Below are 27,519 nucleotides of genomic sequence, written 5' to 3'. Positions count from 1 at the left end.
ACAGGACGTTTGGGGTCCAAACTTTTTTTTTTTTTTTTTTTTTTTTTCTTTTTCTTTTTTCTTTTTTCTTTTTCTCTTCTTCTTCAGCAAGTGCCCTCGCTTTGAACTGGCAGAAGTTGTACGATCAGCATTCGTTTCTGTATTGTTTTATTTGCAGTCCAGAAAATGTACCAGTTCAGGGACACGAAGGTGTTTTAATTTCTGGACCGTTCTCTACTATTCCCAAAGGTGTTTGAGAACTGATAAACCCTATATTGCCGGAAACACGTAAAATTTGTCAGAATTGGCATAATCCATTATAGTGACTTTTAGCTTATAAAATTAACAGATATTATGATTTAATTTTAGTTATGTGCTTTGATAACAGAAAATGATTAATTAGCATTTAATGTAGATAACATATTGTGGTAAAAGCACCATTAGATTTGTTTTTTTTTTTTTTTTTTAAATTTTCCTTCAGTTTTAAAGGGATACAAGTTCAACAATAAAAAACATAAAAAGCAAAAATAGCTCCCCTTTTTCTTGCAAGGCTGTTTTTTACCCCAATAATTTAGAGTCCCGGGGTGGAAGGACTTGGAAAACAAAAATAGAATTTTCAACAATCTCTATCTTACAAAGATATTTAGCTATCCAATGAAATTGCACTTTACTCAATTCAAAATTCGATTGTTTTGATTGATTCCTGTCAGTTTCTGTCAAAACAGACCAACTTCCCCATTTCTGCGTGAATTTTTGTGTAATTGTTGAAAATTGTTGAAAAATGTTTTTTTTTTTTCAATGTAAGTGCAGCATTTCAAACTTTTTTTTTCTTTTTTTCTTTTTTTTTTTTTTTAAGTGAATAGTAGTAGTTCGATGTTTTAAATCGCTCTGCAATCGAGTGGAAAATAATTGTTGACAATGCTCTTATGGTTTGTGTTACATATCTAAGTGCCGACTGTAAAAAAAAAAAACGAAACAAAACAAAAAAGAAAACAACCCAAGAACAACAACAACAACAACAAAAAAAAAAACCTGCATTTTTTTTTCCGATATGTTACAGGAAAACATGCTCTATGTCTGTCCGGTAAGTTATATATTGCAGAATTCAGCTACTACAAAAGTTATAGTTTAAGTGTGTTTCATGATTTCTCAAGAAGTCTCACACCTGTATGGGAAAAATCGATGAGGATACTGTCAAACAGTTAGGCTCCATATGGAAAGTGTGTTACAACAGCGAGTTGGTAAGCAGCAGCAGAGGCTAGTTCTACTCAGTGTCACCTAACGCTTACACTACCAATGAAACACTTCAAAAGTTATGAAGCCCAACCATTTCCAGCACCATAGGAGAAATTACAACAGTCCTAAGTTGTTTTTCTTTTTTTTTTAAAAAAAAAAAAAAAAAAAAAAAAAAAAATCTCGAGAAAGTTACGGCCTTTGCCATTCAACCATAACGTTTGCCATTTCCATGTACGAGTTTGCTGTCGGTGTCTGCTCGCCTCCCCTTCCGCCGATGTGAAGTCGCTGCGCTGCGATGCTGCTGCTTCCGTGTTACAGAGGTGGGAAGGGGTCAGGTGGTCTGTCCGGTGCGTGGTGGGAAGCGGAGACTTTTATCCCAGGTACCAGGACTGCAAGAGAGAAGAGGAGAGCGTCAGCCCCGCCGCGCGCCCGGCTGCTGCGGGAAGGGCTCCGCGCACGGCCGCGATCCTCGGCTGCCAAGGGGGGGCTAATTGAGGCTGTGACGAATCGACCTAATTACAAAGCTTAATTAAAAATACTGTACGAACCAATATATTTTTTTACCAGTGACAATCGCTGGACGGAGCTACAGACGAACGCGGGGGTCATGTCATGTTACAAGTTATCAATCTTTTTAATAGATTATGGCTTGGAGATCCCTCCAGCTCACTTTTGTCTAATCCCCTGAAAAGGCGATACACATTCGCGTCTCAGTGCCATTTATCACCCTGCAGTCGGGGTTTTCTTGGGTATTTAGGCATGTGCCAGCATAAGCATCTGTTGCTTTATACTGCCCTGCTTCAACTGTCTCACTGGAACAGATGCACAGAAACTCAACAACAGGGCTGTTTTCTTGGGAGAAATGTGGATCGCTAGAGAAAAGGGAGGATAAAACAAATCTGGGGGAAAGTGGATCAGCGAAAACGTCCCATATCTCTGGGCATACTCGTGCTTGAAAACAAAACGTGAACTTCAACAAGTAGCTGTTCTTTGGGGAGAGAATCTTCATTTGGGGCAGAAATTCCCTGGTATTTCAGCTCCGCAGAGCACACAGTGCTGTCCATACCCCACTGGCACAGATGTCCTGAGCACAGGAGCGGTTCTGCTCCCAGCAGGAGGACCGCCGGGGCCGGAGGTTGGGGCAGAAGCCATAGGGTGGGCAGCCTGGCTGGGCCCTTGGGGCAGGCCAAGCCCCGATGAATGCAGGCGCTGTTACGCCCGGGACGTGCAGGGAGATGCCACTTGGCACTGACATATTGCTGCAGGAATACACCAACAGGCAGTGGCTATTTAGGCTGAAGTAAAATAATGCAGCCAGAGAGATCCAGGTATTAGAGAGCTGCTGCTGATACTCGGCGTTTTTCTCTGGCTGCCGTAATATATGAGGTGCGTCTGTGCGCACGTACAAACTGACGACAAGTTTTACCAACTTTTTTCTCTGTTCCTTTTCAGTGTCTGATTTGATTGATAGTATAATCAACCCAGAGAGGATTTATTAACATTTACAGAAGACTCTGAGGCAAGTTTCATGTGATACTTTGAGATTATGTGGTCTTGCCATGGAGGTAGAACCAGTAAAATAAATAGCACGGTCGCAGGAGTTGTCCCGCGTCCAATACACCTCATTAACGAACTCTTCCTTCGCTCGCCCTTCTGAACACAAACACGCCGTTCTCATATCGCCTCCATCTATTGCCTACAGATTTTCTATTTAGACTTAAGCAGGCTGTAATTAAGCGAAATAGTTCTCATATGTAAAGTTCATAAACAGAGCGAAGTTCCTGCAGGAGTTACGAGGCGGTGCCAAGTCCCGCTCTGCGCTCCAGGCTGCCCGGTGCTGAGGACCGCCAGCAATCCCCCATTCGAGGGAGCGCCTCTTGTGATCGGCACTTGAGCATGACCGTCTCTGGCCAGGCCAGGAGCCGCGAGAAGGGCCCAGCAGGGAGTAAAGGGGTTAAAATTCAGAGCCGATCATTCAAATCTATATTGCAGATGTCCAATTGGCTCCCGTTGCCGCTGGCCGGGCCACATGGCTCGGCAGCCGGGTGACGGCAGCGGGAGCCGCGCTGGCCTCGCAGGTCCCCCTGACTCCAGCACGGGTTTCAGAAAGAGAGAGCAAGCAGCGAGGCAGGAGCGTGTGCTGTGTGCAGGCCTAGTGCTGGGCCGCGCGCCCATCGCCTCTCCGCTGGGCCGAGCACCGCCGACAGGGGCTGCGTGCCTCCGTCCGTCCGTCCGTCCGTCCCGCGCGGCCGCGCTCCCCCACGGCCCGGCGCTCCTTCACGCATCTTGCTATTCAGCCTGCGCCTCGCAGACAAGGTTACCCCAGAGCGGCTCTGTAATCCTTCACTGAAATAGGCTTTATTGATTGCTCTGGTCTATTGTTCCCTTTTCAAGTCCCCCAAGTTCAAGTTCATCCTGGTGTTACATCATGTCTCGTTGCTAGCAGCAACCAGACAGCCCCAGACGTGACTATCATTAGCAAGAGCCGCGCTGCGCCCTCCCACCGCCCGCCAGCCGCTCTGACGTAGCAGCCCCGCTGCACACACATTGAAGTATTTATTCTGCCTAATTTATGACCTACACAGCGAGAGAGACCCCCACTCCAAAAACCAACACTGTTGTATATTTAATTAATCTGTCTTTCTCTGGCACTTGGGAAAGTTAGACAAAGGCCTAATTATTGTGTTTCGCTCCCCACACTTTTCTTTTTGGGGTGACTATTTGCATGGGAAAAGAAACGGCGCGGCCCCGCGCGAGTCCCCTCCCTCCAAAACACCTTTTTTTTCCTCCCCTGCCCTATTGACATTTCATGAAATACTTTAGCTGCTTAAGGGAATTAGAAAAAAAAAAATCTGATGTGAATGTAACTCCTTCTGAGTCGGTATTCAGTAACACAAATCAACTCATGACATGTTTAAATTTAAATGCTAACCACACACTCGGAGAGTTACTTTAAAGGTTAGTTTTTAATCAATAGAAGTTGCTGACTCCAGAGTTTTTCGCTGCGCAGTGCAGCTCTGGGGCCTTTGTCTCGCGTTAGGCTTTCAAACTTTTTTTTTTTCTCGAGATGATTTTAGCAATGATTTGCAGACACAGAGTGCTATTGTGCTCTTGACTAGCAACATGTCAATAAAGGAGTAGAGTTACCATGCACCAGGGTGTCAATATGACTCCTGCAGACACCGCTCGGCCTTAATGCCGATGCAAAACTTAATTAACCCTTACGGGATCAAACCCAACTGCACGGATATTTTTTAAACTTCTGTGCAGGGGCTCCGCACCGACTTTACTGAAAAGCTGCTTTTAAAGGAGCCAAACTCCAGGTCCCTCACAAACAGCTGCACCGCGCTGGCTGTTCCCGCAGCCTGGCTTTGATGAAATGTTTTATGGGCTGAGGCAGCAGAACAGCAAGACAGAGAGTGCATTTACTCATCAGATCCCACCGGCACTGCTCTCAGGATACCGTTTTAATTTAGAGCGTCTCACAGCTGAAACGCACACGCAGAATGATCCTCCTTTTCGACTAATCATTTTAATATTAAGATCTCATATCCCCCTGAAGCCTCCTATACACGTCTAAGTCTTCCCGGATTAGGTCTGAAGAGCTCCATTGTCCCTTTGAAGCACCTGTGAAACTTTCCCGTGAGGGGAGAGGGACCTCGCTGCCTCCATAGGACGCCCGGAAAGTGCACGAAGCACGGGGCTCTGAGAAGCGTGCACGGCGAGGGGCCCTGGGGGAGGAACACAGCCCAGCTCTGTACACTGGGATCGCCGCCTTCTTTTTTGCCTTCTTGCGGGTGCGAGCGGGGCTCTCCCGCCCAACCCCTTCACGTTCTGTAATCTATCCGTCTGCACCCAGCCAGAGAACAGCGTATTGCCTTTCTTAATTTAAAATCTCCATTTAAATCATGTGCGCTATCGCAACACAGTCAGGATGATACGATCTCCTGGCATTTTCATAAAAGAGACGGTGTTTTATTTCCTCTCTATTTACTTTGCGGTACTGTTCTACCAGTGAGTTCAGAGCTCAGTGAATGCGCTGGAGCTGAGGTTGCCTCTCGGTGCGGGTGCGCACCGTCCTGCGGAGCATCCTGCGTCCTTCCCAGCTCTCAAGGTGAAACATCAGAAAGAATTCTGCAGTCCGGCACGAGATCGTCGCTTCCCTTTCTCCAGTCAAATGAAGAAGTAATCTCATCAGGTTGAAAAGTGCTGACTAAGGATTTAATAAAGTGCCTGCAGATGTGTGTCATCTCTAAGGTATTCAACTCATGTAATGCAAAACAGTTCCACACCGAATGTGCTTATAAAATTCCATTTAACCATTGCAGAGCTCTATTTTACTGTTCTCGGAGGAGTATTATCACACTTTTTTTTTTTTTTTTTCCTAATTTACAGCACCATGAAAGTTGAAAGTCTACGCTGCCACTATCTGAGAATCCTCACAGTAGTAAGGTTTTATGAACCATAAACAATATCTACTTGACTGAATCCTAAACAGGAAGTCTGAAATGGCAATTACGTGTCTTTGATAGCGGAGTCTATTTGTTTCTTATGCTGTTCTGAAGATAGCAAAGACACACAAAAATCCTTCAGCAACTTCTGACAATCGAGTCCTTTGTATTGACAGAACAGCAAGGAAACACTCTGTGATTCAGGATATTTAAAAAGAGGAAAGCTGAAAGTGCCTCATTGACTTCGGTACGGTTTCTGCCTGCGTCAGGAGCGCCGAAACAGGCCCATTGTTTACAAGAATCTTCTTCAGCAGCCTTCCTGCACGATGCACTTTATCCCCGGCTCCTGAGCCTCACTGTGATCGCAGCTCACATGTTTTCAAACGGAAAGACGATCAAACAAAAACTTGTTAAATTTACCTCTACCTGCACATCCCCTGTGCTAACAATGAGGCCTTTCAGTTCGCGCAAAAAAGTGAAGCTTGTAAAGTGGCCCTATCTGCTTTTCAAATTAAAAAGTTAAACAAAAGTCCTCAAGGGCAAAGTTTAACGCTGCGGAAGGAGGTTGTTAATGTGGAATCCAGAACTGGGTGTGACAGTTGGCTTATTTCTCTGGGCGATGTGGGTTATTTAAGGACATTCACACATTTGAAACTCTGACAAACTCCACACACTGGAGATTTTTCTTCACCTCCTCCTCTTCAGGCTGGCCATTCTCTTGATGGTCCAGGCCCGTTCTGTCGGCCGGTGGTAGCTGGGCTCGGGACTTCAAACACACTCTCCGCTGCGCCGTGGCCGTTGCTGCCCTTGGCACGGCTGCAGCAAGTTATCACTGTGTCATCCGGGAGGGGAAAAACACCTTTGATAAGAGCCCGAATGTAAAAACCGTGCAGCTTTAGAGCTCGCCGGCAAAGGAGCTGTTTGAGCAGTAGAGCCAAACCTGAGCCGCAGCCGTCGGGCACCTGTGCAGTTTCATCGCAGTGCATCAGTTTGTTTGTTTTGTTTGGGGCTGACATTTCCGTCGCTGCAAGAACTTCAAGGCACTCTGAAACATTAACCCCAGGATGGCGCATCGGGGTAACGAGTCCTTCTGGTTTCAAAGATAAGGCTAGAATGTAAACAGTGAGGTAGCGAAATGGTCCATTAGACATCACCTTGTGAAAGGTGCCGGCGGGGCTCTTCCCCATGGCAGGTCACTTGAAAGAAAGAGGCCAGAGCAGGAGCTTTGATATGCTTTCAGGAGGGCTGCCAGGGTGAGCGGAGTTTGTGTCAATTCAGCTTCTGGAGCGAGGGCTCCTGCCGACACAGCGTCCGCGTCCCCTTCCCCGCGCCTGCACTGTTCCCCCTTGTCTGTTGGTTTCTCCAGAGTTTCTTCAGGCATGAAACTCAATCCTACTGTGTAAACCAAAAGGTGGATATCGAAGACAAGGTCACCTTTGTGCCTATGCAAGTTATTTTCTTAGAGCTGGGATTAATTATTTAGTAATTATATTTTCCAAAATGGAATACCAAAAGGGACGTAAGTAGCGTGTTGGTCATCCCCAAAGGGACATAAAACAGAGAGTGAATCTTCTGGTTGTCCAAAACCTAAACCCAGGGGAGTTGCACGCCCCACGACGACCATATTTATACCATCTCGAGGAAGATAAAACTCGTCCCGTGAGGGACGCTGGTCTCCAGGCGATGTGCACAGTAGCTCTGCATCCAATAGCTTTTGCGAGAATGCCAATTGTGGCAAACTGCATTAAATTATGTGCAATAATTCTGTAATATGGACTTCTGCCTGCTGACTATTAAAAATGTATAGTAGTCCAAACCACTTCTCTCCTGGGACCAACAAGCTCACTTCAGGCAAGATTGCTGCTTGGGTTCAAACCTCAAGTTGGGAATAGCTCTTGTTTTCAACTAAGTCACCCCAAACCCTCCCAAACCTATGAAAACACACTCATACAGTAACTCCTGCTGTTGTTCCAGACATCTGAATGTTCCAGTAAAGTGTCCCAGCTGGCCCCAGATGTTTCCCAAGTATAAAGCAATGCTCTCAGTGCTGGACCCCCTGCTGCCCGAACCTGAAGCTCAGTGGATTAAAGATTGACTGCGCTATGACATATTCACATTTAGTCAGAACATAATACAGCAAAGACTTATCAATGGCAAATGTCTGAAATGCAATCCAGCAAGCAGAGTAGGCTGGCACTTTGAATATGATGTATAAATAATGTATGGGAACTTAAAATCTAAATTAGATCTACAGGAAGAAAAACTTCTCCTTTTCTCTGACTTAAAGAAAGTTCTCTCACAATGAGGTCATTTTTATGTCACTCTTTCAGTTTGCAATTTTGCTTTTGGACAGAAGATCTTCATTTCAGTTTGGGAACGTTTTGTGAGTTAAAGTTTTGCCCCCAGCTTTCTGCACGGTTAAGGGAATGAGCTCGTTTGTTTATTAGTAAATTGACTCGAAATCTGCAAAACAACTTCTGAACTTCCCGGTGCACACCGAAAGCTTGCAGCAGTTATGCTAAACTGTAAATCTCGCTTTAAAAAAAAAAAAAAAGAAGATAGCCAAAAGACAAAAAAAAAAAAAAAAAGAAAGGGAGAAAGAGAGAGAAACAATCCCATTTCGGTTTTTGTTAGAGGACGGCATACTACATAGATCAGAGACTTTTCAAAAAATAAAAACCCCCACTGTACACAAAGCACAGGAAAATGTGAGGAAAAAAGGAAAAACCTAAAAGCAGCTTAGAATGTGTTAACTCTGCCATTCTGTCAGCTTAAAGAGTATTTTATGCTTGATCAACAGCTCTCTTTTATTATGCTTTTCTTTCATTCATTCAAGACATCAAAGACCAGAACCACCAGTGTACCTGATCTACCAGAAGAACTTGTAAGGGTGTTCTAAAGAAACGGGGGTATTGGGAGCCAGACACCCCTGCGGACAAGGCAGTTCAAAGAGAATATTTCAACAATGATTACATTTTGTAAATCTTTGTACGAAAGACAGCTTATTTCCTGCTTTTTCATGAAAAATAGATTCTATCCATTAAAGTGAGCCCACAGTATGAAAGTTACTTGAGATCTGAGGTACAGCAAGCGGATTAAGTGGATGGTGAGATGAAATCTTTGAGAGAGACGATGGCTTTCTCTGATATTTGTCGCTGCCATAAGGTTCTCTGACCGGGATAGAAACTTTTTTTTTTCTTTTGTAGACTCGCCAGTAGCAGTGAAGATGTTTGCAAAAGCAAAATAAACCAAAAATGAAACAGAAAGGAAAAACGTAACAAATAAAAGAGCTAAGAAAACAAATGGCTGCAAAACCCTTTTGACACGTTTAAAAGAAAAAATATATATATTCACACTACTCCCCAAATTGCAGCCCAGCCATTTAAATCCCACAGTCGACTCCGAAGTGCCGCACGTAGAACCAAGCCAGCTGTTTACTTTGCAAAGCCCGCGGTGGTTTCTGCATTGATAAACTATATAACCTCACACACACAGAAGGGATTTTAGCTCTGCCAGACCTCATTGCTCTGTCCTGGTCTCTTTATGTGCTGTCACAGGATAAAAATGATCCTAACACAAACGCTGAAATAATAACTTGCTCCAGAAAGGACATCTTTGTAGATATTTCCTGAATAACTGCCAAAATGATCTTTTTTTTTTTTTTTTTTTGCCCATTCATCCTTTCAAAGTTTTGCTACAGACACGGCCAAAATTATTTGGGAGTCATCCGAAATGACCCAAATGTGTCCCAGCAAGCTGCTGGGAAGGTGCACCCTCACCTATTGCTGCTCCATCGGCGCAGGGGAAGAGCAAGCATCAGGGCTTGTTTTGCCAAAGGAGCAAAAAAGAGGCTTTAAAAACTGCCTTGTGGTTTACGTTTGCTCTTAAGATTTGAAAGTAAATACTGTGTGAAGGGGTGTTTAACTTTTGCACTCTTTCCGCTCACTATTTAGACCGTCCTGTATTTAATTCTGCTGGAAGCACACTTCGATTTACGAAGAAACGCAACAGCTCTGCAGTTCAACCTCACTTATTTCCTTCCCTCCGTGCAATAAAGCGTGCAAGTAGATCCCCCCCTTCTGCCAGCAAAGCTGAGCCAGGCCTCGGCCAGCTTGCTGCCATCTCCCCCGGCCCCACACTGTGCCATGAGGAGGGGGCTCCGGCTGCTGGGAGCCCCCAGCCCTCTGGGCTCCAGAGGCCCCGCAGGCCCCGCACCGCTGCCCGCTGCCCAGCCCCGCGCCGGCAGTGCGTTTACAAGTTCAAGTTCAGGTTTAAGCGAAATAAAACGCTCCTCGGGAGTCTATAGCCAGCCCTCATTTACATGTGATCCCTCTGAACTTCGCCTGCGCCAGCGCGCCCTGTTTCCAGGGCCCGCCGAAGGAATGTTTTACAGTTAGAGCCCGCAGTGCTTTCTCAGGCATTTTAGACCCAGAGGCCCAAGTTTCAAGCTGCAGCATTAAAAGTTTCCACAGAGCTACTGCAGAGAGAGGGAGGAAGGAGGGGGGCAGGGAAATGAGGAGAACAATATCGTCTTAATTGTCTCTATATAGCCCCACAGTTAAAGTATTACTTTTTAAAGGGACATAATTTATTCTGGAGGCACGGTGTTATAACAACCAGTACATACTTTCACCGCGGCGTAACCCGCTCCATTCTTCATTGTGCTCTCCGGTTTTGTTGCTTTTGCAGAACTCCTTGTTACTGAGTCCCCCGTACTGTACTTACAGTTTTATTCAATTTAAGCCAGTTCCTGAAGTCCTCAGGCAAGCAAAGCTCTCCCAGAGCCTCAGGAGTTTTGCCTGCATCAGGACTGCAAAAATAATCTCCCCGCAACCGCCATTTCCCCCGAAACTTCGTTACTTTTATTGCTTTAGACAATCAGGGAAAGTCATCCAAAAAAAATCAACCCCCAGTCTGGGCCTCCCAAGCTCCATTTGCAGCGAGACAGCCTGGGCTCGTGCGCGCACACACACACACAGACACACACACACATACCCTGCACACCCAAACTTGGGGGGGTTCCCCCCCAGGACGCTTCTCTCGGCCCCCCCCAGCAGCAGCCCTGCAGCACAGGGATGGGCTGTGCTGCAGCAAAGTCTCAGCTCTTTGCTTGCAACAGTTCGGGGCACAAAAAGCAGTTCTGAGCTGTTTTTCTGGCTTGCCCTGAGAGTCCTTCTAGAGCACATGCAACGAGAGGAAAGCGTGCGTGGGGGAAATAATATCCTGAACTGGAGGGGGAGAGTGGTCTGCACCAGTCTCCGAAATCCTCCCAAAAGCCTTTGGTGCCTGGTGTCTGCCCGGCACCGACTGCTTGTGGGTGAAGCAGACAAATGAGCAGTCACAGTGCGCTGCTGGGAAGCCAAGGCAGCACGAGCAACGCATGCAGGCAGAGCAAGAAGCAGGATGTGTGGGCTAGGGGCAGCAGGGCTGGGAGGGAAGGGCTGTGCAGGTGGACAGGCAGACATGGGAGAGGGGGGCAAAGGGTCTGAGGTGACCTTTTAGAAATGGGCAGAGAAAAGATGAATGTGAGCCCTCAGAAAGGGAAGAGGAGTCAGGATTTGGGCAGGTCTGAGGAGCGCTGGGCAAGGAGACACAAACTATCTCCAGATTAACATGACCAGAAAAGGGACACAGAGGCAACTCGAGTTTTTGCCACATTGACCTCAAAATTAGACACTGAGCTGGAGGAATAATGAATCAATTCAGCAGCGAACCCCCCCTTCCCAAACCTCTCCTTAAAAAGGAAAACCGAGAAAGCATTGAACTGAACAAAACGAGCCTCCTGAATGCAAGAACTTTTGATGTCTGCATTTCTCCTGATGCTTTGTGCCTCGCTAAACTGAACAAACTGCTCTAAGAAAAGTTCAAGGCCATGCACAATCCCTGGGCTCAGCGTTTTGCACACTGGGCATGCAGGGCTGGCGGTGATGCTGTGGCTTCTCACATTACGTGGTGGTGACCCGGTGGCTGGGGACATGGTGGCCCTGTCCAGTGGGGTGGGGTGTCACAGGATATCTGGGTGACCAGGGCGAGGAGGGCAAAATCCTCCTCTGCTGTATTATCTGCCTTCAACACAGCGGGATGCCTGAGACGTGGTTGGGTGTTGGCCTGCAGCAGAGTGATTTTCACACATATGGGAGATGCCAATGATGGTGGAGTGCAGAATCACTAATTGAGATGAAATTAAACAATTTAGTTATTTCTGCTTCATCATATTTGTGCAGTATAGCAGGCAGAATGAATTGCTACTAATGATCAAATTTAGTAATACTAATTAAACTATCTCAATTTAATTAATACTAACAGAGAAAACAGACAAAATTGCTAATGTAAACCTTGAACTCAAAACCAAAAGGTGTCTCTTCGCTTTTATGAGTCGCTGAATGTGGGACTTTTCTCTGAAAACAGACTGTACAGAAGTGGCTCTTTGTACTCAGTCAGTAAGCTGCTCCATTGTACTGAGAATTACAGCTCTCCACCCCGTATTTTTTTTGCATGTTACTACTTTTACTCCTCATATTTCTGAAGAGCCTCCAGCCGCCGCAGGAGGACCTGAGCTCTGTTTTGACTCACGCAACATCAACAGAAGTGATAAAGCAGCTGCAATTACTGGGCCAGGCTCTGCCCTCGTACTGCTGTTCCCAGCACAAAGAATTTATCAGGAGCCTGTGGAGCTCCCTGTGACTGGGAAGAAGAGGGGTGGAACACAACCTGTCCTGAAGCTTCAGACTGAGATTTGTGAGACAAGAAAATTGGGGAAACCCCAAAACTAAACCCACCTCTACATCAAGGAAAACTGCTTTGGGTTTGCTGAGAGATAATACCTGTAGCCACAAAAGAAAAGTGCAGAGATGCACGATCGCTGTAGTGCAAGCCCTCCCTATGCAGTTAATGTGAATGTTATCGTTGAGCTCATTTATTTGCAAAAGACTGGGTTTATCCTATTGTGCATATCTATAAGCAAAATTTAAACACAATTAAGCAAAAAGATTATTGTATTTCTAAAACAAACTCCTGCCAATAGCAAATCTTCCATCTCCAGCTCTAATCAGTGTCAGTCAGGTCCAATACCATAGATTACAGATGTGATCCTTAACCTAAAAACTACAAAAGAAGTACCTTAAAAAAGAAAAAAAAAAAAAAAAAGGAAAAGAAAAAGAAAAAGAAAAAAGAAAAAAAGAGAAAGGAAAAAAGAAGAATGAGAAAGAAGAAAAAAAGGAAAAAGGAAAAAAGAAAGGAATGGGAAAAGGAGAAGAAGGAGAAGGAGAAGGAGAAGGAGGAGAGGGAGAAGGAGAGGGAGGAGGAGAAGGAAAAGGAGAAGGAAGAGAAGGAGGAGGAGGAGGAGGAGGAAAAGGAGAATGAGAAGGAGAAGGAGAAAGAAGGAGAATGAGAAGGAGAAGGAGAAAGAAGGAGAAGGAGAAGGAGGAGAAGGAAAGAAAGCCAAACTAGAAATATTATGAGTTCCTGAAAAATCTCATTTCTCATTGTTTAGGACATGCAAGGATGAAAAACCACAAATGCCACATGCAAATTAGGGTACCCTATTTTTTTTAAAGATGCCTTCTTTGTTACTACACTTCATAAGATGTAGCTATGGCAAAAAGCACAGAAGGAGTTCTGAAGTTGTATAAAGCTGCTCCAAGCAATGTAGAGATTCTAGTGTTCAGCCTCAGAGGTGGCTGCTTCTTACCCGTAGTGATTTTTTCTTATTTATATCTCAGAAATAAAATTACATTTGATTGGTTTCTGAAATATATTTATCTGCATCTTTTCTTGTGTAACAACTATTATTTGTACAGATGATGCAAGAGTAGGTTCATGTAAGTGAACCTGCCTGAAAACATTATGATTATGGTGTCAGTACTGTTTTGAAAAATGGATATTAATAACTAAAGTAACTAAAGGCTGCATAGTTAAGCTGACAAGATATGTTCAGCCTCTTTATTACTTAATATTAGATTTTTTTAGAAAGATTCTTTCTTATTGGATTATGTTTCTCCTGTTCCACCTCTGTTTGGATATGCAATAAAGGCAAATACTAGAGCCAAAACAATACCACTACCTGTTCTGAACTGATCACACTGCAGCCAGGTAAAATTTGGAAGCCAAATGTTGGCACGCAGCTAGTAATCCTCACTAAGAACAGACTTTGCTAAACTTAAATCACAAGCGATTTTTAACAAGCTTCCAGTCATTTTGCTGTATCATTTTGCTGTATTCCTTTTGAAGCCCAAATCCTTCTCTGCATACTATCGCATTAGAGTAGGATGGCCCAAAGAGGTGGTGCTCACTGGTTTGCAAAGATTAAATCTGCTGCAAACTGCCTTTTGCTTCTCATCTTTTGGTCTCTTCTTAAGGAATTTACCATTAAATTCAGAGCAAGACAGTCTGTTTTGTAAGATGTTCACTTCTGAAGCTTATATATTTCTTGACCTTCCTGCTAAGGCCATTAAGCAAAGGTGACTCTTAGAACAGAGAAGCTGTAATGCCTATGCATTGAGAAGCATGTAGGGACTGCAGCCTTTACTTTTTGACCTTCACTGTACATCGTGGCCCTGATCCTTTGATTGCAGAATTGTTAAAAAGTATATATGGCGGTTGGCAAAAATCTTAATGTTCCAGTAAATGCAAAAGCCATAAATTCAGCTGCTGACCTTTTCCATCCAGGTCACATGTGACACCTACTGGAGTTTGTCAGGCTGGGTGGAATTTATAGGGCTCGTATAGGTATCATCTGCGAAAGCTGAACTTTCATGAAATGTCTTTCAAAGGTGCTTCCAAAACCCTTGTAAAAAGTCAGTATGTCTTTTTTAAGGGTATACATTCTAGATGCATTTTAAAAGGTCTCATCATGCCACCTCTGCAAATCTTCAACGCTCAGGAAACTTCAGCCCTTAAATGAATGCTCTTTACCAAACAAAGAAATCAGGCCAGGCGTGTAATTATCGTGATTACCAACTTCCAACAACCCCTCTCTGAGCCTGCGGAAGACACTAAAGGTCTGCGAGCTCCTTTCATTCTCACGAGCTCCTCTCTGCCCCTCCCTGAAATCAATTGTATTGATGGAGTATTGTCAGTCAGGGAAATATGATTTGATGGTATCCTAAAGCAGTTGCAAAAGAAGGGGAGGAATGCAAAATCTACTCAGGTCCACACCGTGAGCGTGAGATCAATGTTCTCAATAATACGTTTGCCTCCGCGTAGCACCCTAACTGTCGCAATTAATAATGTAGAAGGAGCTGATTAACTTAAGTAAAGTGCTCTCCACTGTGTAAACACATAAAGATCTATAGGGCAAAAGAGGAGTGAAAGAACAAAACGTCATTTTTATATTTTATGTGGACACATTCTTGCTTTCCATTCTGCTCTTGTAACAATTACTGTAGTAGCCACTCTGACAGAGTCAATAAATCGATCTGGGACCTGATGCAGCAGCGAGGCAGACTAATCCAATACAGCATTATCTGCAATGGAGGCTGGGGTGGGCGGGGGCGGCAGGAAACCAGCTACGTCAAGTAAAAGTGGTAAGAGTACACAGCTATCATCTGGCCTTATACGCCTAGCTTTGATTTGTGTGCGTGTGCGTGCACGCATCTGAAAAGGCTTGCGACTCTGCGGGAGGAAAATGCTCTACCCATGCTGCAAGTCCCAAGTCCCTGCAGTCTGCAGTCGGCCCAGGGCTGTGTGGCTCCGTGAGGACCAGCGCCCTGTTGGAAAGTGCGGCCGATGGCACAGTCCCAAAGTGTGCAACCTGCTCAGGGCTGAGCATCCATGAGCCTGAACGATCTGGTGACTGCCTCCTGCCCCCCACAGAGGTCAGTACTGGCTCCCTCCTCCGAATGCAACCTCTGCCACGGCCACTTGCCCACCGACAAACAAATCTGGGAGCCCTTTCCCACGTACTGATAGGAACTGTCACTTTTTGTCAGGCTAAATGGCCACTGGGGTCTGGTATTGTGTCTCTGACAGCGGCTGCACTCCTCTTCCGAGGAAGATGCAAGAATCCCTGTAGAGGAGATGGACCAAAACGATTTGGCCAGAAGGGAAGCTTCTTCCCACCCTGTGCAATAAGTGGTAGGCCTTGTAAATCCATGCTAGTGGGGAATATGAGACAGAAAAAAAGAAAAGACAGTTTCATGCTGAATGGAAAAAAGAAAACTGTTTTTTGGCAGAAGTTCTTCAAGAAGGAGAACATAGGCCATTGTTATTAAGAAGACTTTTCAATGAAAACGCAGAAAATCATTGCCTTTTAGAGTAATTGTTTAGCTAAAGAAAGGTTACACAGCTTGTAGAGAATTTAGGAAGAAATTAAATCTCTCCAGCTCATTCATCATATTTCTGCATTTGCCAACTCTTCCCACCAGGCCCACACTTACTTCTTCTCTCTCTTCTCCCCTACTGTGGAACATAAGCAATGGCCATAAAACCCACAGAAAGGGTGCCTTACACACAGGCTTCCTGTTTATTGTAAGGAGAGGAAAAATGCAGTAAGTTTAATTGCTTAGTTTGGGAAATTTGTCTGTGTCCATTGTAAATAATTGCATGTTATATCTATTGGAAATAGGATGCTTAGTGCTAGTTTGCCCCCCCCACCCCCTGCAAAAAAAAAATAAAAAAATATCTGAACTGTTCACTGGAGCCTATGAGGAGGAGGGAGAAAAAGCACAGGAAGAAGGATCTCCCCTGCTGAGGAGCAACCCAGGCATTTCTGGACTGATTTGGCTCCAGCCCACTTTGAAGATAAGGCCACACGATGGGGCTGGGAAGTCTTCTATGAACCTTTACCTTTATAGTGCAACATGTGCTTTCTTCTTGAGGCATACTGTTCTCTGCTGCTTTTTAAGAACTGATTTGAGAGTGAAATTTCATACTGCCCCTCGGCACGAAAGCTCAATTAAATGGGCTTTGTGCACTGAGCTGAACAGACAGTGAAGGGAATGGGAGTTAGGGAGTGCCCCTGATTTCTGGTCACCTTTGTATCCCCTCTCTGTGGAGCATACTCTGAACTTCATTAGCAGCTGTGATCAGAGCGGCACGTTCACACTCGTGCAGCACTGGGGACTGGTGGCTGCCGAGCTATTATGTGAGCAGAGCACATCAAGAGCACCATGACTGCATGCGGGCTCTTTGCTCCCATCATGGTGAAACCATCTCAATTTTAACTCAGGAAAGGGTTCGGCCCACATTTCCTTGACTAATTTCCACAAAAGCAAGTTTAATATGGCTAAACACAAAGAAAAGGAAGAATCTGAAATCTTTTGGCCTGCCAGGGTCTGAGACCCGCTCGTGCTTGGCAGAGATTGACACTGCTTTAGCTGTGCATGCTCTCTGCAGACCTATGTTGTCTTTTTAAAGCCATTTCCAGGCAACCCTCGAGGTCAGGCCTGTACAGCTGCTTGCTGGGTACAAGGTGAAAGGCAGCCCTGACAATCAGCAGCTTGGTGCCAATGGTTGTGCAGCAGCATACTTTTTGCATCGTAACTTTCAGAGGTCAGGGTAGGGCTCAAGCCTGTAAGAACCCATCCTCCTTTAATGCCCTTCAGCCCAAGCGCTTAGTGTAAATGAAGTGCTCACACATACAACTTCCTTGTATCACACCCTCCAGTGTTCATTACAATGGCTCTGGCTGACCTCCAGTTTGGATCTCTCATTTTATATGTATTTGTATGTAGGAAAGCAGACCCCAGGGCACAGGGCCCACACATGCCCACAAGCAATCCAAAACTCATGGCATTTTAGACACTGGGGCTCTGCTGGGAGCCTCAGAGGAGGGCAGCTCCCACATCCCATTGCCCCCGTCAAAAGCCTAGAGACCTTTGCTAGCTTTGGGAGGGCAGAGACCCTTCCAACTTCAGCAGCTCCAGAAAGAAGCAGTTGTACACACCACAAATGTCTTTGGATCTGTTCCTTAAAATTTCTATTCTTTACCCTGGACAGAAGTTATTCCTACACTCAAATCATGTTCTGAAACTGCCACTGTGTTTGCTGCTATAGGCCAAGGGGTAGTCAGGCCCCTGCTAAAAATTGCTCTGCAGTTTAAGTTTCTTCCAAAGAAAGCCCCATGTGCTCACCTAGCGAGGTTACCTGATGGAATAAGTGGTTTCAGTGGGCTGAACTGATTAAAAAACAAGGACTTTTAAATTAATATTCTTCATCCTTATTCATGCTCAAACACAAGTGGTGCATTCAGCCCTTGGGATAAGCACTCCTGTCCACCAACAGCCAACCTGAGCAACAAGTAGTGCCGGCCTGGCTTATAAATAGTCCTGATCAGAACCCCCAAAATAAAAGGCCTGATCTTGTTCCTGCAGCCTCTCATGTTCTCTGCACGTCCCCTGCAATGTGCAAACCACTCGCACCCCCCAAACACAAGCTGCTTGCAGCAGCGAGCTGGTGGTCAGCTGTTAGTGCACAGCAGGCACAGCACAGACTCCTGACCTTGCCCTTCCTGCCCGCGGGCCAGCAGGTGCTACGTGTCTGAGTGAGCAATACCAGGCTGGGGAAATGGGAGACACAGGGGGGTGCGGAGGCAGAAAGGACAGGCAGCTTGTGGTGCTCATTAATAAAGCCCATCAACGTGGGGCTGGCAGCTCGGCATCCTTTTCTGGCAGCGCAAAGGGCAGGGCACCGTAGCAGAGGTTCAGCGACAAGCAAAAAAGGAAAATCCCCATGAAGCAAGGCAATGTTTCATCTGTTGAAAGGAAAATGTGTGCACTGGTTTCTTTCTTCCATAGGGTGGCAATGGAACCTGGGCACAGAACAGCTGTGTGGTTTCAGCCGCAGGAGCGATCGCTCCGGACGAGCTGCATTAGCTCCCTGCTCAAGGTGCTGACTTTGATCTATGGATTCCAAACAGCCATTTGGTTTCGGCCTTTCTACCTGTGGGACCGCCTCCCAGCCTCCCCCCTGTGCCCCGCAATGAGGGGCATCACCTGCAATGCATTCCTCCAAATTAAGTGTCTGGGCAGCCAGGCTGGCTGTTATCACAGAAGGACCATCTACTCTGGAATTTGCCTCCCTCCCTCCCTCGCCTGACAGAGCTCACATCTGCTAACCTACAGGACACAGCAGAAAGCTCTTTTTTTTTTTTTTTCTTTTTCTTTTCCAAGTGCCCTTTGTTTTAAAGTGCTGCCAGTGGAACACTGCAGGTTGCAGTTTGTTTTCTGAAGGGATTGTGGAGAGGGAGAACAGTCTTTCCCTTGTCTCTGCAAAAGAAAGTAACTGTGCAATTAGAGTTTGATATGCACCTGAAGCATACGGCCTTTTTCTAGAGAAAAATAAAAGCTCAGAAGAAGACCACTGTCTAATTAAGGAAACATGGAGAGCAGGAGCAGCTCTAGAGGAGTTAGCCATTTCCTTTGACTGTCAACGCAGTATCCCTTTTGCTGCCCTGCAGTGATTTACCCCTAACTTCATATAGGGCACTACTCTTCATAGATGGGCTTTTTGTACCTTTTTAAGGCCAAAGCAAGGCTGTACTTCTAAGCTTGCTGCTCTTCATACTGGTTGTTACCCTGAAGAGCTGAGCTTTTTTTTCTCCTTTTATTTCTTATACTTTATCATGGTGCTAAGTAAAGTTATGGATCTATTAGAAAGGATTAGTTCTGTCCACAGCACCGCTGTAGTGAGGTGCTTCTGGGCCCCATGGTGGAAGGATGAACAGATCGTTCATTGGCTGAGTTGTCTGTAACTTTTGGGTCCTGCAAAAGCAGAACGAGGGAGAATTGCTATTTCTGTTCTTTCTGAAAACTTGTATCCTTTCCTAGAGAAAGGGACAGGAATAAATATTTGCTTTTTGTGCTTAGCTACATTTCAGAAGCCAACTGGGATGAATCTGATATAAAGTATGTTTACATTTGAAAGGGTTTTTCCTGAAGCAGTGGGTCAGGAGGGTATATGGTGTATTTTCTCTCTTAAGCAAAGAAAACCATTCACTTTCTTACAGCTGGTAAAACAGCTGATCCTCTGCTTCAGTGGCTGCAGTGAGGGGTGGTCAGTGCTCCATGCATCCCCATACCCTCACCCTGTAGGCAAGCAGACTCCTGGCAGGTAGGAGCAATAGGTGGGGTAGGCGGGTGCTGCTCAGGAGGTGGTGTTAGCATCCCAAGTGCAATGAGTGCAATTCCCAGGAAGACGTTGGGTAAGGAGGTGGCGAGCAGGGCTCAGCCTAGTAAACAATGTTTAGAGGAAGTGGAGCTGCAGTGCATGGGGCACTTATGATCCCTAAAGGAATTTTGTACTACAGAGCAAAGTGAGAGCATTAGAGATGGACCCGCAGTGCTGAGAGCAGGGTGAGACACCACGAGCTCTGGTCACTGCTAGCTTGGTGCTTCCAGCTGTGCAAGCTCTGAGCGCATACCCTGGGTTTCACAAGTACTTTTATTCACAAGTACTAGGGGAAAAAAAAATACCAGCAAACCTACTCAGAGCCCTTTATTCTGTTGCTATTGATAGGCCAGTCCCTAATTAATGTGATGGTACTTTCCCATTCCCCTACCACTCTCCTTATTACATGCCCTTGGCAACATGAGAGGCGTATCTATTACTTAGTCATGAGGCACCCAGACCAGCTTGCTTTTGAAACTAAAGACTGTGTACCCCAGGCATACTGTATTTCTGATTTGCATATGGAAAAGGTAGTTAAAAAGCTGATGCCCCCATATTGCTTGCAAGTCAAGTAGCAAAAGTAAATGATTTATCAAGCAAAGGTTACAACACCTGTGCCTTTTTGTCAACAGACACAGAGGATGCCAAGTCAAGTGTTTCTTCTAATAGCTCAAACAGAAATTCAGATTCAAATAACCCCCCCCATAGGACAATTACGTGGGGAGCCACCACAGTGACAGAGAGACGGATGGAGGAAGCAGAGGCAGCATCTGCAAAAGCAAACTGACGGAGAAGTGTGTAAGTGGCTGAAACCAGGCCTGCCCAGCAGCCTTTCTGGGGCTGTGGTGACTGAATCACGACTGACTTAAATCAGTTTCATTCCTGCTCTCTTCTGCACAGAGCTGTAGTCTGACTACAACCTTTGTTGATACAGGAATACAGCCTTTCTCTGAGTAAAATATTATATAAATGGTAAAACATTCCTTTAAGGGATCATATTTGACGCAATCTGACATAAATTAGAACACGCTGCTAATGGAAATGTCTACTGCTAATTTTTATAATGCCCATTAAGAAAGGCATGTACTGTTTTTGGTTGTTTAAAAACAGCACAGGACAGAATGATCCTTGCTCAAATCCAGCCACAGCGTTGTACATTTGTCTGCGATTTTATTCCAATGTTCTGTGAAAGCCCTTGAATGCCCATGTATGGGAAATGCGACTTCTGCAGAACGGCACTGTCACATCCCTGTGCACAGACCCACTTTTGCAGCACTTTAAGTCTAATAACTGTGATGTATAACCATTGCCTATAGTCGAATGACCCGCCAGTGGGAAGAGAAAATCAAAGCAACCAAAATGCTATCATAATGTCTCCTTCTAACTTGTAGCTGGACTGTAATCCTCCCCCCCCCAACAAAAAAGAAAAGAGAATTCAGATATGGTCTTTGTTGTAACAGCAATAAAAAGTTGTTTAACCCTTACGTTGAAGCCTGACTTCTAGAAGCTGTGAGTGTTTGCTGCTTCCCCTTGTTGAAGGGAGCTGTGTGGCCTGACGGTTAGCGGTCCTCAGGACCCATATTTTAACCCCAGTCTGAATGTACTATAAAAACCCTGATGGAAAGCAGCCACCCCAGCTGCTTTTAATAACACAGCCCTATTTGTTTTTATATTTTCATTTTGAAAGTATCCTAAGTGATCCTCCTCATTTATACACTAACGTCCTGCAAAAACTATTACAAAAGGACGTCTTTGTTTAGAGGAACTCTAGGTAAATCCCCAATCGTTGCAGCCAGTATTTTTACCTCACTCTTCTGATTTAAAATGCGGTCAACTTCAGAGTTATTTCATGAATAAGTAGTGAGTTTTACTCCCTGATAAATTATATATTTAGTACCAAGTGGGTTGCGGTGGTGCAGCGATGTATAGAAGCACAGAGATGCGGCGGGAGCCGGAGCCTGGGAGTCACTCTCTTCCCCACTGCAGCATGTTTGACTTTAATTGAAAGCCATGCTCCAGTATTGTTTTTCATATTGCAGCACTGTTATTCACTATGCTGCATTATGGAGAGGCAGCTAAAGTAAGGCTAGAGCACTTAAAATGATTCAAGTCATAAATAAGGAGGAGAAGAGTTTACAGTCAACAAACTTCTCTGGGAAGCCGCTGCTGCAGGATGCAAGGAAGTTTAAAATATTTTTGGAGACTTCATGCTGTTGTGTCCTACTCCACGATCAATTTACCAACTAGTTGTTTTTCAAGTCCTCTGGAAAAGGTAACGTACCATTCTCCAAAGGGTTTCAAGTTTCCTGAGCTATGGAGGGAAAGACCAAATGCTTAAGGACTTTAGCAGCGTACCTAACCATTCCTGCTTCCTGCCTGCAGTGTATTTCTGTGTATTCCAGTTGTCCCCAGGACTGGAGAAATACGATTTAAACATGAAGGCACACGAAAACTCATCACGTAAATGAACCGAACAAAGGAAGAGGCCTGAAACTGGGCTGCAGGCTGTGTTTTGTTAAGGCGTGAACAAAAATCAGAACCTGATGGGTTAAAACCCCGCTCTGCACTGCCGGTGTACTCTCTTTGACCCTATTTAATGCAGAGAAGGTTGGAGATCCAATGTAGTTTAACCTGCGCTGTCGACAGAGCTATAAACTAAAGCCCCTAACAAATTGTACACAAAGAACAGATAGCAAGAAAACACGTTGTGTTGGTGGCTGCGTGGCTGCAGCCCTGCAAACTGAACACCCTGAGTGCTGAGTGCCCTGTGCTGCATTGGGAGCGTAGGTGCTGCCGTCACAACAAGGAGGGCTGTGGGTTGTGACAGCCATGAATCTGCACACTGATGAGGCAGATGGACAGAGATGACTGGAAACAACTTACAAGAGCCAAAAAGTAGTACTCCACAGTTTGCTGGTCCCCAAATTAATTGCTTATTAATTAGCACCGCCACCTCAACACAAATATTCCTGATGCTCGCCTTTGGAAGAATTGTAGCACAGTTAAGCAACCACTTCAAGCTACAAACTGCAGTTGTCCTAAAACACTGCTTCTACTCACTTTTTTATACCTTCTCCCCCACGATAACGTGATATTAAGCATTGCCTTAATTTTTTCAACATCTGGCTCAAATTAGCTGCTAACAAAACTGCCAACAACTATTTTCTTAATCGACCCTGGGAATTTGATACAGCTTGGAAAAAGCACATTTAAACCTTGTCCTTCTCCTAAAGAAACACAAATGTTTACTTGAGCTTCTGATTCGACCGTAGCAGGTCTATGAATTCAGCTAACCCAGCTTTATAGGCCTGCCTCCACCGGACTGTTTTCTCTTTGTGTAAGGAAACAGATGTGCTCGCAATTACAGAACCGCCTGCTCGCTCAAACCCCCGTGCAAATGCCCAGCCAGGAATTTGAGGCTATTTTTTCTGAATGTGGAAGCCTTTGGCAAAGACTCCCACTGGGTTCAGGAGGGGACTGAGGTGCACGGTTACCTGCCGGCTCTCTCTCAGCTCCTTTGGAATTGCAATTAAATGCACTGTCTAGGGAACAGCTCGGAGTCAAAGTCTGAAAACTCAGTCCTAGAGGAACAAAATGTGCACTAGCAGCAATATCTTAGAAAGCGAGAGAGATCTTTCCAGTCACAAAAGCAGCGTTATTGCTACGTAAGCCCAAAAAAACACAACAGACAAACAAACTGCAAGTGACATTTCACTGTAGTTACTGAGACCATGTGGGTGAAGTGACAGCGGCAATGCGGCTGGCTCCGCGGGGACACGTTAGAGGACACTGAAGAAGAAGAGGCTGCAGGCATACAGAGAAGTTGAAAGCGGCCCACCTGAGTCTGTTGAGGGATATTTACAAAGCTTGGATCCCGTGGTCCAACACTGACGAATCGGTTTGCGGGGGAGGTGCTGGGTGTCGAGTAGGCTGTGAAGGGAAGGGACACATGCGTTGAGGAAGCGGCACTAGATTGCACACGAACAACACCAAAACACACCATCTCAGAGCCACCTAAGCAGATGTTTAACATAGAAATGTGCAAACGTTTTAGAGAGCGAGAGTTTGGTTTTAGACACTGGCAAGGCTCGGCCCTAATGACGGGGGCCATGTGAGAGCTGGGCCAGGGCTCCTTGCAGTAACAGGGCAGCGCTGTGGTGCTGGGAGAGGTGCAGTGGGAGCCTGGGGGTGGTCCTGGCATAGCACATGCATCCCTGCTCTCACTTTGCTACGTGGGGTCTTTCACAGAGGTTGCAAAGCAGTGAATTTACTGAAGTGCTCACTAATTATTTCGTGCTAATCCAGCATTCTCTCTCGATACAAAGTTTTGGTTTCCATACTGCTGTGGTCTGCACTCTCTAAAATGTTCACTTGATGTGTTTGACAAACTAGGAAGATCCTTTCGGTAAAAAATTAATGGGTTGCAGTTTCACTGGGTGGTAAGTGCAATCAGTCTGAAGGCTGAAGCTGCCTTTAAAAACTGGAATGGCTCCCATAAATGTAAAGCTATTAAATGCAATGCAAGCCAAGAACCCAGATTACTTCCAAACTTGAAGTGCTTTAATGACTTTGTTGTTGCATTATATTCTCCACTGCAACCATCCACCAATGCCACGTACTTCCAAATTCAAAAGCTTTCAATGCATTTCAGTCTCCCTCTCATTTGAGAATCCCCCATGCAATCTTCTCCTCTGTTCAGTATTTGCATGTTCAGATCTAAATTGAAATAACCTAAATAGACCCCTTAATACCAACAGCGATTCCATCTATTTTAAATATATTTATGGGAATGCATTCTGCTGAATAAAATCCCCAGACAATCTAACTATCCAATGAAGAGGGAAAAAAACAATGTCTAAAGGAAAGTTTTGTGCCAAATTCCAGTCAGGCTAAACATAATGTTCAGGCCTCAACACTACAGAAAGATGCAGTGAGTTAAGAGTCAGGGAAGACACTGAGCTGTCTGTGCAGACAAAGCCTGTTGCCTTTCTTACAGCAAAATGTTCGGCGAGGACTCATTGCGTTGGAGAAGTCTCTGGTTCGAGGCTGAACCAACCCAACAGTCCACATCATCCACTGCCCTCTCTAACAGAGATCAGAAGCAGATGCACAGGTTCTGATAAGAGCCACATCATTCACTTTCCCAAATTCTTTACCACCCTCTGATTACTTTCAGCTGAAGGACAGCCCTGTACTCCACTGCCTGCGGGGGATTTCCCACTGGTGAAAGTGCAGGCTGCCCACGCAAACTCCTGGCATCCCACAGATCCCTTTGGTGAGGGGTTCCCAAGTCTCCAGGAATGCAGAACCCTTCCCTTGGCTCTCTACCTGAACCTCACAAACATTTCCGGATGCCTTCTTCTTCTCACAATTAAATGAGACAGCAGAAGTCACCCGAAGTCACCCAGGAACTGCACAGCCTCATTTCTTACTGATCTGAAGGGAGATAAGGCACTCTTGTCTTCCAGCAATGAATTTTCCCAGTTGTTTCTGGTGAGAGGAGCTTTAACTTCAGAACTTTGCTATCCCTCACAAAAATCATGCAAGGACCACCTTTTCCTCTCACAGATTTAAAGGAATTTTTAAGTGCACTAGTTCATTTTTCCAAAATGATTTTACAAGTTGCACGTTGGAGTATCAACAACTACACCGGTTGTTATCCCTGTCTGGAAATCAATGAAGAAGTGAACCGTGTCCATTTGGTGAGTTGTTCTTGCCTTTCTGCAGTGTTAATTTGCTTAATAAATTTAAAGAAGCCAAAAGTTTGAAAGAATTCATCTCTGTTGCTGGTGCCACATATAAAGATTTTTCTGCACTGTTTTAAAGTTTGGTTTGTTGTTTTTTTTTTAATGTAAGTACTGAGCCCTGTGTCATGCAAGAACAAAAATTCCTTTCACAGTGGGGAAATCAGAAATCAGCCATATGCTGTTTGGTTCCTCTGGTGTACTTCTAGGGAAGCCAAAAGAATGGAGAGGCCATTCAACCCGACAGAGCAGGTATGTCCCCACTCAGCAGGGCAGGAACTCAAGACCTTGTTTAGAGTTCCCTGTTAGCAGATACTTATGCCAACTGTGATATTTGGTAGAAAATCAATGGGAAACCATCAGAACGCTGTCTTAAACATCTTCTGCATGTAAACAGGTCCCAAAGCTTTTAGATAAAAAGTTCCATCAAGCTTTTCTGGGTGAATTACTTTGTACACCTTTCTTCCATAATGCTTCAAACTATGTTTAACTTCTTGAATTCGGATGTCAGCGTGGTATTTCCTTAAGGGCACATAACTGCAGTGCTAGAGCCAAGAAGCAGAGCACTGGCACTATGGGGAACACACATGCAGAGCAGGCTTTGCACTGGGCTCTCCCAGGTTGGTGGACCCACTTCACTGCAAAATGTCCTGAGATGCTGGAGGATTTAACTGGTCGTTTTGGCTCAGAATGATACATTGACAAGGAATGATTCTTAGCAGTGACTTCTGTGACAGCACAGGGAACTGGTCAGAAAAGGGAGCAGTACCCAGTATTGCTGAGACAGTCTTCTTGCCATTTCTTAGAGTCCTGGTGTGTATACCCTCGTTTGACATGGAGGTAGGATTCCTGAAAGTCCTGCTTCTCCTGATCTCAGTATTCAGCCCTGAGATTAACCACTCTCAATGGTTTATGCTTAGTTATATTGTTTTGTGGTATGCCCAGATACCCTAGCCCTGTCGTGGGATCTTTACACTCCTTTTTACGAAAGGGAAAAGCCACAGCAAGGAAAGGAACAGAAGCCAGGTCTCTGAGGCAGATCTCCTGATCTCTATCAGCTTCGCTCTGTGGGAATTGCACAAACCTGGGCAGTTTACAGTAGCCCACAGGTAGCCCGCTGGGCTTGAGTAGGAACATCTTCCTGCCCAGCCTAGTCTTCCTGCTACTAGAATTCACTGAGGGTTGTTTGCAACATCATAGCCCAGAGCCAAGGAAATGAATGTGATGCCACAAATTTGCTATGATGCTTCACTTCAGGAACAAGGAAAACAGGAGCTGGCAGGGAAAGAACATTTGCTCACACAGACAGCTTTGATATTTAGCCAAAATGGCAAGAAATTGTATGAAAGACAAGACAAACAAACAGTTTTGGGAATGTCATGTATTTTGAGATTGTCGGCAGTAGCTGAATGCTAATTCAAAATATACTTTCCTGAAATAATTTCTATGAAGTATAAATGTATTTTGTTTATCAATTCTGGATTGAAAAGAAAAACTTTTGGTTGATAATCTGGATGAGCAATAATCTAATGAACCACTATGTCTGTCTTTCACAGACCAAGTCAACACGTGATAGGAAAAGCTGTAGTCTTTGCAGAGGACTGGGAGCCAGTTTTGCAGTTGTGGAATTGTAGTGAGAGAATTAACTGGAGGAACACGGTGCAATACAGCAATTCCTACCACAATGCACTCTGCAGCTGAGTATCTTAGAGGGAACTGCACATGCTAACAAATTAAGTGATACAGTCATCACCCTCTGTTTTATGGATGGGGAAAAGAGCGAACAGAAAGCTGAAACGGCTTGCCCAGGGGGGGCTCAGTCAATGCACAGCAGAGAAGGGGAGAGAAATCCAATCTGATTATGAATCCAGTACTACAGCCACCAGATCATTCTTCTCATCCTGACACAAATGCTGTTTAACACGAAAACTCCTTTGTGCTAAGGGACATTATCTGATAACAATCTTGCCCAACAAGGGAAAATAGCAAAGTTTTTCCACATG

At 45.1% G+C, this 27,519-nt stretch overlaps 1 protein-coding gene across 9 annotated transcripts in view; it reads right to left on the bottom strand.

Moving 5' to 3' along the window:
• Positions 1–46: 46 nt before the first annotated feature.
• The window catches only part of NFIA (nuclear factor I A), a 232,346-nt gene continuing 204,873 nt past the window's right edge, over positions 47–27,519 (bottom strand). For 7 of the 9 annotated variants that reach the window (XM_042819914.1, XM_042819915.1, XM_042819917.1 and 4 more), the window contains 2 exons: positions 23,611–23,702; positions 47–1,604 (listed from right to left, as the gene is read on the bottom strand). In XM_042819914.1, coding sequence (XP_042675848.1) covers positions 1,587–1,604; positions 23,611–23,702 — 110 coding nt within the window. In that variant the 3' untranslated portion in view covers positions 47–1,586. The remainder of the gene's footprint in view (positions 1,605–23,610; positions 23,703–27,519) is intronic. The other 2 variants (XM_042819922.1, XM_042819923.1) reach the window with 1 other exon arrangement.

This window comes from Centrocercus urophasianus, unplaced genomic scaffold (genome assembly GCF_019232065.1).
Source record: "Centrocercus urophasianus isolate 14NV4802_14NV808 unplaced genomic scaffold, USGS_Curo_1.0 seq_18, whole genome shotgun sequence".
NCBI lineage: Eukaryota > Metazoa > Chordata > Aves > Galliformes > Phasianidae > Centrocercus > Centrocercus urophasianus.
Note: the sequence above shows the minus strand (reverse complement) of the source record. Positions and strands in the feature narration are given on the sequence as shown.